This window comes from Hyla sarda, chromosome 2 (assembly GCF_029499605.1).
Source record: "Hyla sarda isolate aHylSar1 chromosome 2, aHylSar1.hap1, whole genome shotgun sequence".
Classification (NCBI taxonomy): Eukaryota; Metazoa; Chordata; class Amphibia; order Anura; family Hylidae; genus Hyla; species Hyla sarda.
The window spans coordinates 371,130,251-371,147,077 of record NC_079190.1 but is presented as its reverse complement, the minus strand read 5'-3'; the positions used below and the strand labels follow the sequence as shown (position 1 = coordinate 371,147,077).

General features: G+C 45.8%; 1 protein-coding gene across 4 annotated transcripts in view; it reads left to right on the top strand.

Moving 5' to 3' along the window:
• The window catches only part of LOC130356634 (coiled-coil domain-containing protein 63-like), a 136,072-nt gene that overhangs the window by 30,038 nt on the left and 89,207 nt on the right, over positions 1 to 16,827 (top strand). For all 4 annotated transcript variants that reach the window (XM_056558415.1, XM_056558414.1, XM_056558413.1 and 1 more), the window contains exons 6-10: positions 842 to 1,026; positions 2,062 to 2,285; positions 2,456 to 2,530; positions 11,306 to 11,495; positions 15,932 to 16,126. In XM_056558415.1, the coding sequence (XP_056414390.1) occupies positions 842 to 1,026; positions 2,062 to 2,285; positions 2,456 to 2,530; positions 11,306 to 11,495; positions 15,932 to 16,126 (869 nt within the window). The remainder of the gene's footprint in view (positions 1 to 841; positions 1,027 to 2,061; positions 2,286 to 2,455; positions 2,531 to 11,305; positions 11,496 to 15,931; positions 16,127 to 16,827) is intronic.

The following is a 16,827-nucleotide window of genomic DNA, read 5'->3' as shown; positions in this document are numbered from 1 at the left end:
TTTATATTAGAGTGTAGGTAAGGGTTAATTTAACTATCATATATAACATATAAGTAACATGTGACCAAGTATTATAGAAATATCTCCAGCCGTTTGGAAGTTATGCAATAACATATATTTACCATGGACTTGTATGGGACTTTAAACAAAAACCCCAACCCTGGCAAATGGGGGGGGGGGGTAAGGGTTAAATTACCTATCCTATGTTTGTTATTGACATATAAGTAACATATGTGTAAAGTTTCATGTTAATATCTTTAGCCGTTTGGACGGGATGCTGGAACATACACACACATATATACCGTATTTATCGGCATATAACAAGCATTTTTTAGGCTAAAATTTTTAGCCTAAAGTCTATGTGCATGTTATACGCCGATAAGCCGTTGCAGTTCACTGATTTAAAGCGGGCACTTTAAATCAATGAACTGCACCGGCTTTTGCAGGTGCAGAGACCTGCCGTTGCTGCCGGCTTCTCTCCCCCCAGCTATCGGCGCCGCTGCCCCTTCTCCCCCCCGGCTATCGGTGCCGCTGCCCCTTCTCTCCCCCTGGCTATCGGTGCCGGCAATGGGGCAGCGGCGCCGACAGACAGGGGGAGAGAAGGAGCAGCGGCAACCATTGCCGGCGCCGCTGCCCCGTTGCCTCCCCCATCCCCGGTTGTATAATTACCTGTTGCCGGGGTCGGGTCCGCGCTGCTTCAGGCCTCCGGTGTGCGTCCCCTGCGTCGTTGCTATGCGCTGATCCATTAAATAAATAAAAAATTATGGGATTTCAAGTTCTTTAGAGTCACTGTCACAGATGATTATGATACTAATATCTCTTTTATATTGAAATTTTATAGGACTGTAATCCAGAGAAAAAGCCTAGCCTTCAAGGACAAAGCAGCCAAAGAAATAAAAAAGTATGATAAAAAGATTGAGAGCCTTACTAAATATGTTGATGATTTGAGGAAACAAAAGCAATTTTTGGACGCAAAATTGTTAGATCGTTCTGCAATGGCAAGGGAAGAGAATCGAAAGAAACGAGGTATAGTTGTGTATAAAGTATATGTCATTCCTTCCTAAAAATCCTTCTGTTATCCAAAGTGCACTTCCATCTACAAGTATCCTTGTAAATAGTCCTAAGGGCCTTGGTGGCCAAATAGCAGATTGTGATCAACCTGGGATTGACAGGGCCAGCAGCAGGACCTAAACACATGGGCCGGCATTTACCATTGTAGCTGTAAGAGAAGCATTTTTTACACCTTTTTTTGTGTGCTGGTAATGTGTAGGAAGGAGCGCCAAATTTATTAAATGGTCAGAGAGGATTTGATAAATTTTGTGCAGGTCACATTTTCTGAAATTTCTCTTTCACATACAACAAAAAGCTAAGGGAAGTCTGGGCTGGTGTAGTTTTAGAGACTTTTCAGTGGCTTTGCGCCTTTTTTGCGCCTTTTCTAGACACAAAAAAACAGTCTAAAGACAATGATAAATGTCAGCCATGGTGAGAAAGAAGATTTTACCTTATAAAACCCTCTGCCACCTGTTATAAAGGGTAAAATTTGATAACAAGTTCCCATTAATGTTAGATCTGCAAGCTGTTCTCTTATACTGTCTGAAGCGTAAAACTAAGTTCACGTTTAAAGGGGTACTCCGCTCCCCAGCATCCGTAAGTTTATTGTTCCGAACGCTGCATGCAGGCTTCCGTGTTCAGGGCCACCCCTCGTGATGTCACGCCCGCCCCCTCAACGAAGGTCTATGGGAAGGGGGCGCGACGGCCGTCGCGCCCCCTTCCCATAGACTTTCATTGAGGGGGCGGGCGTGACGTTATGAGGGGGCGGGCGTGACGTTATGAGGGGGCGGGCGTGACGTCACAAGGGGCTGCCCTGAACACAGAAGCCCGCACGCAGCGTTGGGAACAATAAACTTCCGGACACTGGGGAGCGGAGCTTCCGAAGCAGGGCAGCGGAGTACCCCTTTAAACGTTTGCAGCCTCCATCACTAGTTCTGTATTAATTGTAGGAATAGTGCTCATATTTTGGTAACCATTGGTTTATTAATATACTGTGTTTTTTTTCTGTAGAAAGAAGACAGGAAGAAATGAAAAAGCTAAACCAGGAGATCATTGACGAACACAACGCCATCTGTGAAGAACTAGGAAGTCTATTGGGACAACAGGATGTTGACCTTTTCAAGATGGCAAAACAGTATGCATTGCAGGAAATGAAAAATTATTCACTTTTCACATATGTCAACGAATTGTATAAAGAAGAGAGGGACATCAGTATGAAAATGAAAGAGTTGGAGGTGAAAAGCGTCAGCTGTGGCAACAGCAAGAGAGACAGAGATTGGAGAGAACTGAAATTGTTTACATTTATTTTGACATATGCCGTATTCTGTCCTTGTGTGATCATCTATAATATGTTCCTCTTGGTCCACATTGAAGACATAACTAATTGTTCTTACCGTTTAACTAGGATGAAATTTCTACTTTGGAGTCTCAAAAGAAAAACACCTTGAATGAGCAGCTCATCAGCATCAAGCAGTTAGAGGTAAGAGATTGGTAATCTGGAGGATTAATATGGTCTCTTCTGACCATATCAACTGAAGTAATGTGTAATGCTAAATGGGATGGTACAGACATACAGTCATGGCCGTAAATGTTGGCCCCCCTGAAATTTTTCTAGAAAATGAAGTATTTCTCATACAAAAGGATTGCAGTAATACTTGTTTTGCTATGCACATGTTTATTCCCTTTGTGTGTATTCGGAGAAAAGGTGGGTAAAAGTGGGGAGTGGTGTAGAGCGCTCCTGCTGAATAAGGACAGACTCCACTTGTAGAACAGGACTGTTTAATAGAAAATGAAAGGACAACGCATTTCGGCGCTTACAAGCGCCTTCGTCAGGTCCACAGAGGATGAGAGAGATGCGTCCTGTGGTGCCGGCTGTGCTTTGTGTGTATTGGAACTAAACCAAAAAAGGGAGGAAAAAAGCAAATTGGGCATAATGTCACAGCAAACTCTTAAAATGGGCTGGGCAAAATTGTTGGCACCCTTTCAAAATTGTGGAAAAGTAAGATTGTTTCAAGCATGTGATTCGCCTTTAAACTCACCTGGGGCAAGTAACAGGTGTGGGCAATATAAAAATCACACCTGAAAGCAGATAAAAAGGAGAGAAGTTCACTTAGCATTTGCATTGTGTGTCTGTGTGTGCCACACTAAGCATGGATAACAGAAAGAGGAGAAGAGAACTGTCTGAGGACTTGAGAACCAAAATTGTGGAAAAATATCAACAATCTGAAGGTTGCAAGTCCATCTCCAGAGATCTAGATTTGCCTTTGTCCACAGTGCACAACATTATCAAGAAGTTTGCAACCCATGGCACTCTAGCTAATCTCACTGGGCGTGGATGGAAGAAAAAAATGTATGAAAGGTGTCAACGCAGGATAGTCCGGATCAAAGATATTCAAGCTGTCCTGCAGGTTCAGGGAGCATCAGCATTAGCGCAAACTATCCGTCGACATTTAACCCCTAAACGACTGGTTTGGCGGGACTTCCCGCACCAGGACGTACATTTACGTCCTGTGTATGACCGCGAGCATCGGAACGGTGCTCGCGTCATACACGGCAGGTCCTGGCTCCTAGTAGCAGCCGGGAACCCGCTGGTAATGGCCGACATCCGCGATCGCTTATGTCGGCCATTAACCCCTCAGATGCTGTGATCAATACAGATCACGGCATCTGCGGCAGTGCGGCACTTTGCGCTGCTGCGGCGATCTGATCATCCGGCATGGCAGCCGGAGGTCCCTTCACCTGGCTCTGGCCGTCTCCCGGGGTCTTCTGCTCTGGTCTGAGATCGAGCAGACCAGAGCAGAAGATCACTGATAATACTGAGCAGTGCTATGTCCTATACATAGCACTGAACAGTATTAGCAATCAAAGGATTGCTATAGATAGTCCGACATATAAAGTGTAAAATAAAAATTGAAAAATGTAAAAAAAAAAAGTGAAAAATCCCCTCCAATAAAAATGAAAATTGTCAGTTTTTCCCATTTTACCCCCAAAATGCGTAATTTTTTTTAAATAAACATATTTGGTATCGCCGCGTGCATAAATGTCCGTACTATCAACATATAATGTTAATTATCCCTTGCGGTGAATGGTATAAACGTTAAAAAAAAAAAAAATCAGCTTTTTTGTCACATTTTATTTAAAAAAATTTATAAAAAATTATCTAAAAGTTTTACATATGCAAATGACGGCGATAAAAAGTACAGATGACGGCGCAAAATACCGCCCTCATACCGCCCTATGTATGGAAAAATGAAAAAGTTATAGGTTGTCAAAATAGGGCGATTTTAGATTACTGATTTTGTACAAAAAGTTTTAGATTTTTTTTAAGCGGTACAAAAATATAAAAGTATCTAGCCATGGGTATCATTTTAATTGTATTGACCCACAAAAAAATAAAGAACACATGTAATTTTTACTGTAAAGTGTATAGTGTGAAAACAAAACCCTCCAAAATGTGCAAAATTGTGTTTTTCATTAAAATTTCCTCCCTAAAAAAATTTCTTTGGGGTTCACCGTACATTTTATGGTAAATTGAGAGGTTTCATTACAAAGTACAATTGGTCTCGCAAAAAACAAGCCCTTATATGGGTCTGTAGATGGAAATATAAAGGAGTTATGGATTTTAGAAGGCGAGGAGGAAAAAAACGAAAACGCAAAAATAAAATTGGCCTGCTTAAGGTTAAAATGGGCTTGGTCCTTAAGGGGTTAAATGAAATGAAACGCTATGGCAGGAGACCCAGGAGGACCCCACTGCTGACACAGAGACATAAAAAAGCAAGACTACCTTTTGCCAAAATGAACTTGAGTAAGCCAAAATCCTTCTGGGAAAACGTCTTGTGGACAGATGAGACCAAGATAGAGCTTTTTGGAAAAGAACATCATTCTGCTGTTTACCGAAAATGGAATGAGGCCTACAAAGAAAAGAACACAGTACCTACAGTGAAATATGGTGGAGGTTCAATGATGTTTTGGGGTTGTTTTACTGCCTCTGGCACTGGGTGCCTTGAATGTGTACAAGGCATCATGAAATCTGAGTATTACCAACGGATTTTGGGTTGCACTGTACAGCCCAGTGTCAGAAAGCTGGGTTTGCGTCCGAGATCCTGGGTCTTCCAGCAGGACAATGACCCCAAACATACATCAGAAAGCACCCAGAAATGGATGGCAACAAAGCGCTGGAGAGTTCTGAAGTGGCAGCAATGAGTCCAGATCTAAATCCCATTGGACACCTGTGGAGAGATCTTAAAATTGCTGTTGAGAAAAGGTGCCCTTCCAATAAGAGAGACCTGGAGTAGTTTGCAAAGGAAGAGTGGTCCAACATTCCGGCTGAGAGGTGTAAGAAGCTTATTGATGGTTATAGGAAGCAACTGATTTCAGTTATTTTTTTCCAAAGCATGTGCAACCAAATATTAAGTTAAGGTTGCCAATAATTTTGTCCAGCCCATTTTTGGAGTTTGGTGTGACATTTTTTTGGTTTAGTTCCAATACACACAGAGGGAATAAACATGTGTGTAGCAAAACATGTGTTACTGCAATCCTTTTCTGTGAGAAATACTTAATTTTTCTTGAAAAATTTCAGGGTTGCCAACATTTACGGCCATGATTCATTACAACAGGAAATTTTGCCATCCTGAGGGACTCAGGACAGAATAAAATCCCTGATTTGTTCTTATATTTGTTTTATTAGTCCAGTGGGCAGTCTCACTGACCGACGGTGACAGCTTTCCTTGTAAGAGCTTGAGCTATTGGTCACTGATAAGAACCGCCCACTGGACTCTTAAAGGGGTTATCCACCATAAGGTAATTTTAGTTACTGGCAGGCAGTAATGGACATGCTTAGGAAGGATATGTGCTTGTCTTGGGGCTAAATGGCTATGTTGTGAGATTACCATAACACTGTGGCTAGCTTTTTGTGAACTTGTGTTTCCTGTTTGACTTTTCTTTTTTTGACTACAAATCCCGCAATTCCATCTTCCTCCCTCCCACACATCAACCACCCCACCCATTGAAACATAAATGAGCTGCATCTATTCAAAGACCTGTGGTTTTCAATGAGGGTGCCAACAGCTGTTGCATTAGTTGCAGATTGATCTCTCTCCCACCAAGCGATCGCTCCACTCATTGAAGCAGACAGGTTCCCTGTCATCAGCTGACTAGTGAGTCAGGTCTCGGCCGCATTGCAACCTGGGAAAATCTGAGACAGCAGTCATTTTGTATGCTGGTAAAAATAAATATTGGGGTGAAAAAACCCGGAAAATTGTGAGAAAACCGTCACACACAGGTACAGACACTATATTATGAACTACACTAATTTTACAGCCTCTATAGCATAGTCAAAGAAAAAAAATTCCTGGAATACCCCTTTAATGCATACCTATAACGATCATGGTTTGAACGAGCAAGAAGAAAAGTGAGGCTGACAGAGGCTGACAGAGACAATCCTGTATGGAGTCTTCACAGCTAGTTCAGGCTATTGGTCACTGTTTGTACACTTAGATCTTGACCAATCAAAACTTTTGAAAGGAACAGTGCCCACTTAAGCCCAGTGTGAGTCTCGATTAAAGGGGTATTCCGGGCAAAAACATCTTATTACCTATCGAAAGGATAGGGGATAAGATGTCTAATCGCGGGGGGCCCGCCGCTGGGACCCCCCGCGATCTCCCTGCAGCAGCCTGCATTCTATGCGTAGCTGTGTCTTCAGTTTCGGAAACCGCCGGGCTTCCGAGACGGGGACGTGACGTCACGCCACGCCCCCTCCATTCATGTCTGTGGGAGGGGGCATTGCGGCCGTTACACCCCCTCCCATAGAAATGAATGGAGGAGGCGTGGCGTGACGTCACGTCCCCGTCTCGGAAGCCCGGCGGTTTCCGAAGCTGCATATGCAGCTACACATAGGATGCGGGCTGCTGCAGGGAGATCGCGGGGGGTCCCAGCAGCGGGCCCCCCACGATCAGGCATCTTATCCCCTATCCTTTGGATAGGGGATAAGATGTTTTTGCCCGGAACACCCCTTTAAGTTCTACTAAAGCTGTTCTTACAAAACTCAGTCTGCTCAGCTCCTCCTGTTCTATTTCATATTGCTTGCTGATCAGACTGTATGATCACTACATGTTCAACATGACAGATTCCCTTTAAACCCATAAACAGTCGTATTAGATTGCCAAGAGAGTAGAATAATTTGGTACATTGATGAACGGTTTGCTTAGTAATACTGTATATTCCCTACAAGAAGCACCTGTTACGCCGAGTGCTCCGGGTCCCTGCTCCTCCCCGGAGCGCTCGTGACGTTCTCCTCTCTGCAGCGCCCCGGTCAGACCCGCTGACCGGGAGCGCTGCACTGACACTGCCGGCGGGGATGCGATTCGCATAGCGGGACGCGCCCGCTCACGGATCGCATCCCAATCTGCTCACCTGTCCCGGTCCCCGGCTGTCACGTCCTAGCGCGCGCGGCTCAGCTCTCTAGGGCGCGCACGCGCCAGCTCTCTAAGATTTAAAGGGCCAGTGCACCACTAATTGGTGCCTGGCCCAATCAGTGTAATTAGCTCCCACCTGCTCCATGCCAATTTAACCTCACTTCCCCTTCCCAGCATTGCCAGATCTTGTTGCCTTGTGCCAGTGAAAGCTTTTAGTGTATGTCCCAAGCCTGTGTTCCAGACCTTCTGCTGTTGCCCCTGACTACGTCCCTTGCTGCCTGCCCTGACCTTCTGCTACGTCCGACCTTGCTCTTGCCTTGTCCTTCTGTACCGCGCCTGTCTCAGCAGTCAGAGAGGTTGAGCCGTTACCTGTGGATATGACCTGGTTGCTACTGCCGCAGCAAGACCATCCCGCTTTGCGGCGGGCTCTGGTGAATACCAGTAGCAACTTAGAACCGGTCCACCGGTACGGTCCACGCCAATCCCTCTCTGACACAGAGGATCCACCTCCAGCCTGCCGAATCCTGACAGTAGATCCGGCCATGGATCCCGCTGAGGTGCCGCTGCCAAGTCTCGCTGACCTATCCACGGTGATCGCCCAGCAATCCCAACAGATCGCCCAACAAGGACAGCAGCTGTCGCAGTTGACCGTCATGCTACAGGAACTTCTGCCACAGTTACAGCAACCGTCTCCTCCGCCAGCTCCTTCACCTCCTCCACAGCGAGTGGCCGCTCCTAGCCTCCGCTTGTCTCTGCCGGACAAATTTGATGGGGACTCTAATCTCTGCCGTGGTTTCGTTTCCTGTCTCAATGTTCCCTACATTTGGAGATGTTGTCAGACCAATTTCCTACAGAACGGTCTAAGGTGGCTTTCGTAGTTAGTCTTCTGTCTGGAAAGGCCTTGTCTTGGGCCACACCGCTCTGGGACCGCAATGATCCTGCCACAGCCACAGTCCAGTCCTTCTTCGCTGAAGTCCGTAGTGTCTTCGAGGAGCCAGCCCGGGCCTCCTCTGCCGAGACTGCTTTGCTGAACCTAGTCCAAGGAACTTCTTCCGTAGGCAAATACGCCATCCAGTTTCGTACCCTTGCCTTAGAGCTAGCCTGGAACAATGAGGCCCTCTGCGCGACCTTCAAGAAAGGCTTATCCAGCAACATCAAAGATGTACTGGCCGCACGAGAAATTCCAGTTAACCTGTCTGAACTTATCCTTTTGGCCACCAGCATCGACAAGCGTTTTTCTGAAAGACACCAGGAGCTCCGCCAGGAAAAGAACCTTGATCTCTGGGCACCTCTCTCCCATTATCCTTTGCAATCTACCGCTGTGCCTCCCGCCGAGGAGGCTATGCAAGTGGATCGGTCTCGCCTGACCCATGATGAGAGGTCTCGTCGCAGAGATAAAAACTTATCACTGTACTGCGCTAGTACTGAACATTTCCTAGTGGACTGCCCTATTCGTCCTCCGCGTCTGGGAAACGCACGCACGCACCCTGTTCAAATGCGAGTGGCGTCCCTTGGTGTGAATTCTGCTTCTCCACGTCTCACTGTGCCCGTGCGGATTTCTCCTTCTGCCAACTCCTTCTTCTCAGCTGTGGCCTTCTTGGACTCTGGTTCTGCAGGAAATTTAATTTTGGCCTCTTTTGTTAATAGGTTCAGCATCCCAGTGACCCGTCTCGTCAAGCCGCTCTACATTTCTTCCGTCAACGGAGTAGAATTGGACTGCACTGTGCGTTACCGCACAGAACCCCTGCTTATGAGCATTGGACTGCTTCACGAAAAATGTTTATTTTTTGTTCTGCCCAACTGCACCTCTGAAGTCCTCCTCTGTCTACCATGGCTCCAACGTCATTCTCCCACCCTTGACTGGACCACCGGGGAGATCAAAAATTGGGGTCTCTCTTGTCACAAACGATGCCTCACATCTGCTCCCACTTGTCTAACTCCTGAGGTTCCACCCATACCGGCCCCTCCCAAGGCTTACCTGGATATTTTCGGCAAAAAGCAAGCTGAGATTTTGCCTCCTCATAGCCCCCTTCCTGGTAACACTCTGCTCCGTGGCAAGCTTCACCCTCTGCCCCCCCCCCCTCCCCATTCCCACTTCTTCTGGATTGCCTGCCGTTGATGAAGTTTCCCAAGACTTCTCTTTCTTCCGGAAGGAGACTCAAGAGTCACTCCCAATGGTCTTGTCTCCTATGAAGGGACAAACAGACAAAAAGAGGGGGAGACCTAAGGGGGGGGGGGGGGTACTGTTATGCCGAGTGCTCCGGGTCCCTGCTTCTCCCCGGAGCGCTCGCGGCGTTCTCCTCTCTGCAGCGCCCCGGTCAGACCCGCTGACCGGGAGCGCTGCACTGACACTGCCGGCGGGGATGCGATTCTCATAGCGGGATGCGCCCACTCGCGGATCGCATCCCAATCTGCTCACCTGTCCCGGTCCCCGGCTGTCACGTCCTGGCGCGCGCGGCTCCGCTCTCTAGGGCGCGCGCGCACGCCAGGTCTCTGAGATTTAAAGGGCCAGTGCACCACTAATTGGTGGCTGGCCCAATCAGTGTAATTAGCTCCCACCTGCTCCAGGCCTATTTAACCTCACTTTCCCTTCCCCGCATTGCCGGATCTTGTTGCCTTGTGCCAGTGAAAGCGTTTTGTGTATGTCCCAAGCCTGTGTTCCAGACCTCCTGCTGTTGCCCCTGACTACGACCCTTGCTGCCTGCCCTGACCTTCTGCTACGTCCGACCTTGCTCTTGCCTTGTCCTTCTGTACCGCGCCTGTCTCAGCAGTCAGAAAGGTTGAGCCATTACCGGTGGATACGACCTGGTTGCTACCTCCGCAGCAAGACCATCCCGCTTTGCGGTGGGCTCTGGTGAATACCAGTAGCAACTTAGAACCGGTCCACCGGTACGGTCCACGCCAATCCCTCTCTGACACAGAGGATCCACCTTCAGCCTACCGAATCCTGACAGCACCATTGTATGTTGCAACCTGTATGGCATTAATGTTATAGCATCATAGCAATTTTTTTTTAAAACAATGTTTTACTATAAGAAAACCAATTACTCTAATGACTCTACAGTATCTACCTTGTCTCTAGTTGATGCACACATTCTGCCAGCTTGGCCCACTACCTGTATCTATTTTTTGCAACTACTTTAGGCTTCATGGGTGGAGCCTACTTGCTTTGTTCTCTCTGAGTGCCTATTTGGATTATTGACTGTGACCAAAGCAGTCAAATGGGTTAGAGTTGGAGGCAGACAGTGCTGTACATTATGTAGGGCCATGATGATGTACTGCAGATCAGCTTCTATTCATTTCAATGGGAACTGAGCTGCAGTAATCCAGTGCAGCCACGACACAATTTTTGGAACTGTCTGCTTCCAGATCATTCACTGTGTCTAGGGGCACTGCGGCTACTGCAAACAGCTAATCACCAATGGTTTCGGGTGTCAGACCTCCACTGATCGCATAATAATGGCCTTTACTGAGAAATGACCATCAATGAAAAGTCCCAAAAATACTTTGAGGTCTGTTTACAGACTAGATCACAAGCCTCCAGAGACAAAAAGTAATGTCATTTGATTGACAGAGACAGGCAGAAGGAGCATATGCCACCAGTTACATAAAAAGTCATTTAGTCGGTTACTATTTTGTACCTTAGTTATCTGTATTAATCTCCATTTATCTATTATAGGCAGTGTTACTAGTATTATATTTTGCCATGCTTTTAAACGTTTACAATTTATTAAATGGATGCTGCCATTGTTAAATCATATGGTAATAATATGATAAGGATGCTCATATAAGTTTCTGAACTGACTCTTGATATCTTTACAACATTGGTACAATTCTTACAGGAAAAACTGCATAAAACATCTGAAGCAGCAGAAAATTACAAAAATAACAACTGTGAAAAGACAAGAGATCTTCAACTGATAACATCAGCCACCGAGGATTTGGTGAAAAATCTTGACTGCGACGTATCATCAATGAAGAAGTTGTTTGAGTGTGAAGAGCTCACATACCAGGACAAATTGGAGTATTTTGGTAAGTTTTGTGTCGTAGGCGAATATCACAATTGGTACTGTATAACGTGGAAGTTAGTTTTAAGACTTTTGATAAATTAGTTGTTTATCATATTCAATGTTCACATTTTGCTTTGGCTATAGATAAAACATTTTGTCCCCAATAAGACCATTCCTCCTATATCAGGAAATTAGTTGTAGAGGACCTGTGAAGCTTCTGAAAAGTCCCGCTGGCATCATCCACTGCTCCAGGTCACTGCACTTATTAATCTGCAAATAGCTCAGTCACCACTGCTTAGATCTTATTGGTGAGTGCTCAGCTTCATGCCACATTGAGAATTAAAGGGGTTCTCCTGTGCTCCAAAGGATAGGGGATAAGATGCCTGATTGCGGGAATCCAGCCGCTGGGGACCCCCGGGATCTTGCACGCGGCATCCCGTTTGTAATCAGTCCCCGGAGCATGTTCGCTCCGGGTCTGATTACCGACGACCACAGGGCCGCCGGCGTGTGATGTCACGCCTCCGCCCCCGTGTGACGTCACGCTCCGCCCCTCAATGCAAGCCTACAGGAGGGGGCGTGGTAGCTGCCACGCCCCCTCCCATAGGCTTGCATTGAGGGGCGGAGCGTGACGTCACACGGGGGCGGAGGCGTGATGTTACACGTCGGCGGCCCTGTGGTCGTCGGTAATCAGACCCGGAGTGAACACGCTACGGGGACTGATTACAAACGGGGTGCAGCGTGCAAGATCCCGGGGGTCCCCAGCGGCTGGACTCCCGCGATCAGGCATCTTATCCCCTATCCTTTGTATAGGGGATAAGATGTCTAAGCATCGGAAAACCCCTTTAAGCATTGTTTACTGCCCCCTCAACAGTCTATGGGTATCATATCATTGCAGTGGAAGGACAGTAACCACTGCTTAATTCTCAAGGGGATGTGAACTTAAAGGGATATGCCTCCCCCTAAACAACTTATCCCCGATTCAAAGGATAGGGGATAAGATGTCTGATTGCAGGGGTCCCACCGCTGGGGACCCATGCGATCTCGGCTGCGACACCCCAGACATCCGGTGCACTGAGCGAACTTCGCTCCGTGCCGGATGACTGGCGATGTGGGTCGGAGGCTCATGATGTTACGGCCACGCCCTCTCAATGCAAGTCTGTGGGAGGGGGCGTGACGTTCGTCACGCCCCCTCCCATAGACTTGCATTGAGGGTGTGTGACCGTGACTTCACAAGCCTCCAGCGCTGCTTCCGACGCTGCAAACGAAGCCAGGTGCAGCAGGGACCCCCGCGATCAGACATATTATCCCCTATCCTTTAAGGCTAGGGCTACATGACGACACATATATAAGTCGCATGACCAAAATAATTAGTGTGACTTGTCTGTGAATTGCTGTTGTGCAATTTTATTACAGTTGCAATTTGGCTGTTAAAGGAATAACTGAAATGCAGAGAGGTTGCAAACAAGTTGAACTGCATGGGACTTTCAAGGGTGACAAAGTTGGTTGTCACAACACAACCGCACTGACGACCATTAAGTGTGATGTCACAGGACGACATTGCAATATTCATGTTGTGTGACTAAAGTTGCCATGTAGACCTAGCTGAAGTGCTTTCCCTGTTAAAGGGGTTATCCAGGAATTGAAAAACAGACCTGTTCTCTTTGAAAAATCGCTCCCTGTCTGTCTCCGCTTTGGGTGGGGAATTAAAACTTGGCTCCATTCACTTCAATGGAACTGAGCTGCAGAACCACACTCAACCTGGAGACAGACAGGGAGAGGTCTTTGGAAGAAATTATCTCTCTTTTTCAATTCCTGGATAACCCCTTTTAGAACTGAGCAGTGGTGACTGCCCAGTTGGCAGACTTCTGAAATAAACAATCAGTAATGATAACTGCTATACCTGCTATACCTGTTACAAGGATGGACCAGAGACATTTTTATTAATTTATCTTCATGCAGTCATACGTATCCCTTACACAGTCCAGGAAACGTGGATGAATACATTATGAAGGGTGAATAGATGTAACATTACCTCACCACCTTTACCCACACAGGACACAGTTCCAAAGTCCAGAGGCCCAGTAAGGGCGGGTTCACACTGAGAATCTCCGGCTGGAAAAATTCCAGCCAGAGATTTCGAGAGCGGCCAGCACGGACTGAAATCATTGCTGTCCCAATAGACAATTGAGCAAATTCAATGTTCTGATTGAATTTTTAGACCAGAATTTTCTGAAAGAAATTCAGCTCAGAAAATTCCGCAGTGTGATTAGGTTAACGGAAAACCCATTCACCTGCATTTTACCTTCAGGCAGTGGACTTTTCAACCAAAATTGAGAAGCAGAATTCTGATTGGAATTTCTGTAGTGTGAACCCAGATACATTCCTGGAAGTAAATATATATTTAGAGAGATCTCTGTACTGCCCCCTAATAAATTTATACATAGAATATACATGGGAGGTTCTTGGTCTACAAAAATACACTGCTCAAGGAAATAAAGGGAACACTTAAACAACACTACGTAACTCCAAGTCAATCACACTTCTGTGAAATCACACTGTCCACTCAGGAAGCAACACTGATTGACAATTAATTTCAATTGTGCAAATGGAACAGACAACAGGTGGAAATTATAGACAATTAGCAAGACACCCCCAATAAAGAAGTGGTTCTGCAGGTGGTGACCACAGACCACTTCTCAGTTCCTATGCTTCCTGGCTGATGTCAGACATCCTATCCCCTATCCTTTGGATAGGGGATAAGATGTCTTAGGGCTGGAGTACCCCTTTAAATGAGGAAGGATTTTGTTACAATGTGTCACCCCAGTAGTAAGGAGATTACATGAGGAGAAGTTTTTTTTACAGTGTGTCACCCCAGTAGTAAGGTGATTATATGAGGAGGGGGCTTGTTACAATGTGTCACCCCAGCAGCAAGGTAGTTAAAAGCGAAGGGATTTTGTTACAGTGTGTCACCCCAGTAGTAAGGTTATTACATGAGAAGGGGTTTGTTACAGTGTGTCACCCCAGTAGTAAGGAGATTACATGAGGAGGGGTTTGTTACAGTGTGTCACCCCAGTAGTAAGTAGATTACATGAGAAGGGGTTTTTTCAACCGTGTGTTACCCCAGTAGTAAGAAGATTACATGAGGAGGGGGTTTGTTACAGCGTGTCACCCCAGTAGTAAGGAGATTACATGGGGAGGAGGTTTTTCTACAGTGTGTCACCCCAGTAGTGAGGAGATTACATGAGGAGGGGGTTTGTTACAGTGTGTCACCCCAGTAGTAAGGACATTACATGAGGAGGGGGTTTGTTACAGTGTGTCACCCCAGTAGTAAGGAGATTACATGAGAAGGAGTTTTTTTTTTTACAGTGTGTCACCCCAGTAGTAAGGTGATTATATGAGGAGGGGGCTTGTTACAATGTGTCACCCCAGTAGTAAGGAGATTACATGAGGAGGGGGTTTGTTACAGTGTGTCACCCCAGTAGTAAGGTGATTATATGAGGAGGGGGCTTGTTACAATGTGTCACCCCAGCAGCAAGGTAGTTAAATGCGGAGGGATTTTGTTACAGTTTGTCACCCCAGTAGTAAAGTTATTACATGAGGAGTGGTTTGTTACAGTGTGTCACCCCAGTAGTAAGGAGATTACATGAGGAGGGGGTTTGTTACAGTGTGTCACCCCAGTAGTAAGGAGATTACATGAGGAGGAGGTTTTTCTACCGTGTGTCACCCCAGTAGTAAGGAGATTACATGAGGAGGGGTTTGTTACAGTGTGTCACCCCAGTAGTAAGAAGATTACATGAGGAGGGGTTTTTTCTACCGTGTGTTACCCCAGTAGTAAGGTGATTACATGAGGAGGAGGTTTGTTACAGTGTGTCACCTCAGTAGTAAGGTGATTACACGAGGAGGGGGTTTGTTACAGTGTGTCACCCCAGTATTAAGGTGATTACATGAGGAGGGGGTTTGTTACAGTGTGTCACCCCAGTAGTAAGGAGATTACATGAGGAGGGGGTTTGTTACAGTGTGTCACCCCAGTATTAAGGTGATTACATGAGGAGGGGGTTTGTTACAGTGTGTCACCCCAGTATTAAGGTGATTACATGAGGAGGGGGTTTGTTACAGTGTGTCACCCCAGTAGTAAGGAGATAACATGAAGAGGTGGTTTTTCTACAGTGTGTCACCCCTGTAGTAAGGAGATTACATGAGAAGAAGGTTTTTTTTACAGTGTGTCACCCCAGTAGTAAGGTGCGGTGTGTTGCGGAGCCAATGGGCTGAGTCAAGGGCGCGATGAAATTAGCTTTTGCCTAGGGTGGCAAAAATCCTTGCACCAGCCCTGGATGAATGTTGCATTTGTAACAGCCAGAGAGACACAGATTCAGGAAAACTGGTTTATGCTAAATGCACTGTGCAATGTTCATTAATAAAACAGAATTTGACTAAAATTTATATTACTGTTTTTCTTAGAATTTCTCGAGATGAAAATCAGAGACTTAATACATGTTCCTAATGTTTGCACGTTACTGGACAGAACTGAAGGCAGTGTTTCATCTATCTCTATTCCCTGCATTATGGGTGTATCTGAAATATCTTGTTCTGTGGATGTCAAAAAGCTTTCTTTACCATCCATGCCCAAAAAGATCAAAGCCTCTGATGATTCTGGTATGTATATATATTTATTTATAAATAATGTGGAGATTTTATAAAGGGTCTATTCCCACGTACAGTATCCTGTGCATATTTGATTTGCAGCTGCAGATTTGAAGCTGTGTTCAGTCATTACGTTTACATTGAAATCTGCAGCATAAAATTTGCAGCTTCAAATCCTGTGCATCAAATATGTGCAGGATACTGTACTTATGAATACGCGCTTAGGGCCCATTCACATGTACAGTATGCTGCAGATTTTAGTGTAAACTAAATGACCAAACACAGCTTCAAATCTGCAGCTTGAAATCCAGCGCATCATATATGCACAGGATACTGTACATACTGTATATATATCAACTGGCTCCAGAAAGTTAAACAGATTTGTAATTTACTTCTATTTAAAAATCTTAATCCTTCCAATAATTATCAGCTGTTTAAGTTGACTTGTTCTTTTCTGTCTGGCAACAGTGCTCTCTGCTGACATCTCTGCCTGTCTCGGGAACTGCACAGAGTAGAAGAGGTTTGCTCTGGGATTTGCTTCTACTTTGGACAGTTCCTGAGACACGTGTCATCAGAGAGCACCTTGACAGAAAAGAGCAACTCAACTTCAGCAGCTAAAAAGTTCTGAAAGGTTTAAGATTTTTTAATAGAAGTAATTTACAAATCTGTTTAACTTTCTGGACCCAGTTGATATATAAAAAAAAGTTTTTTCC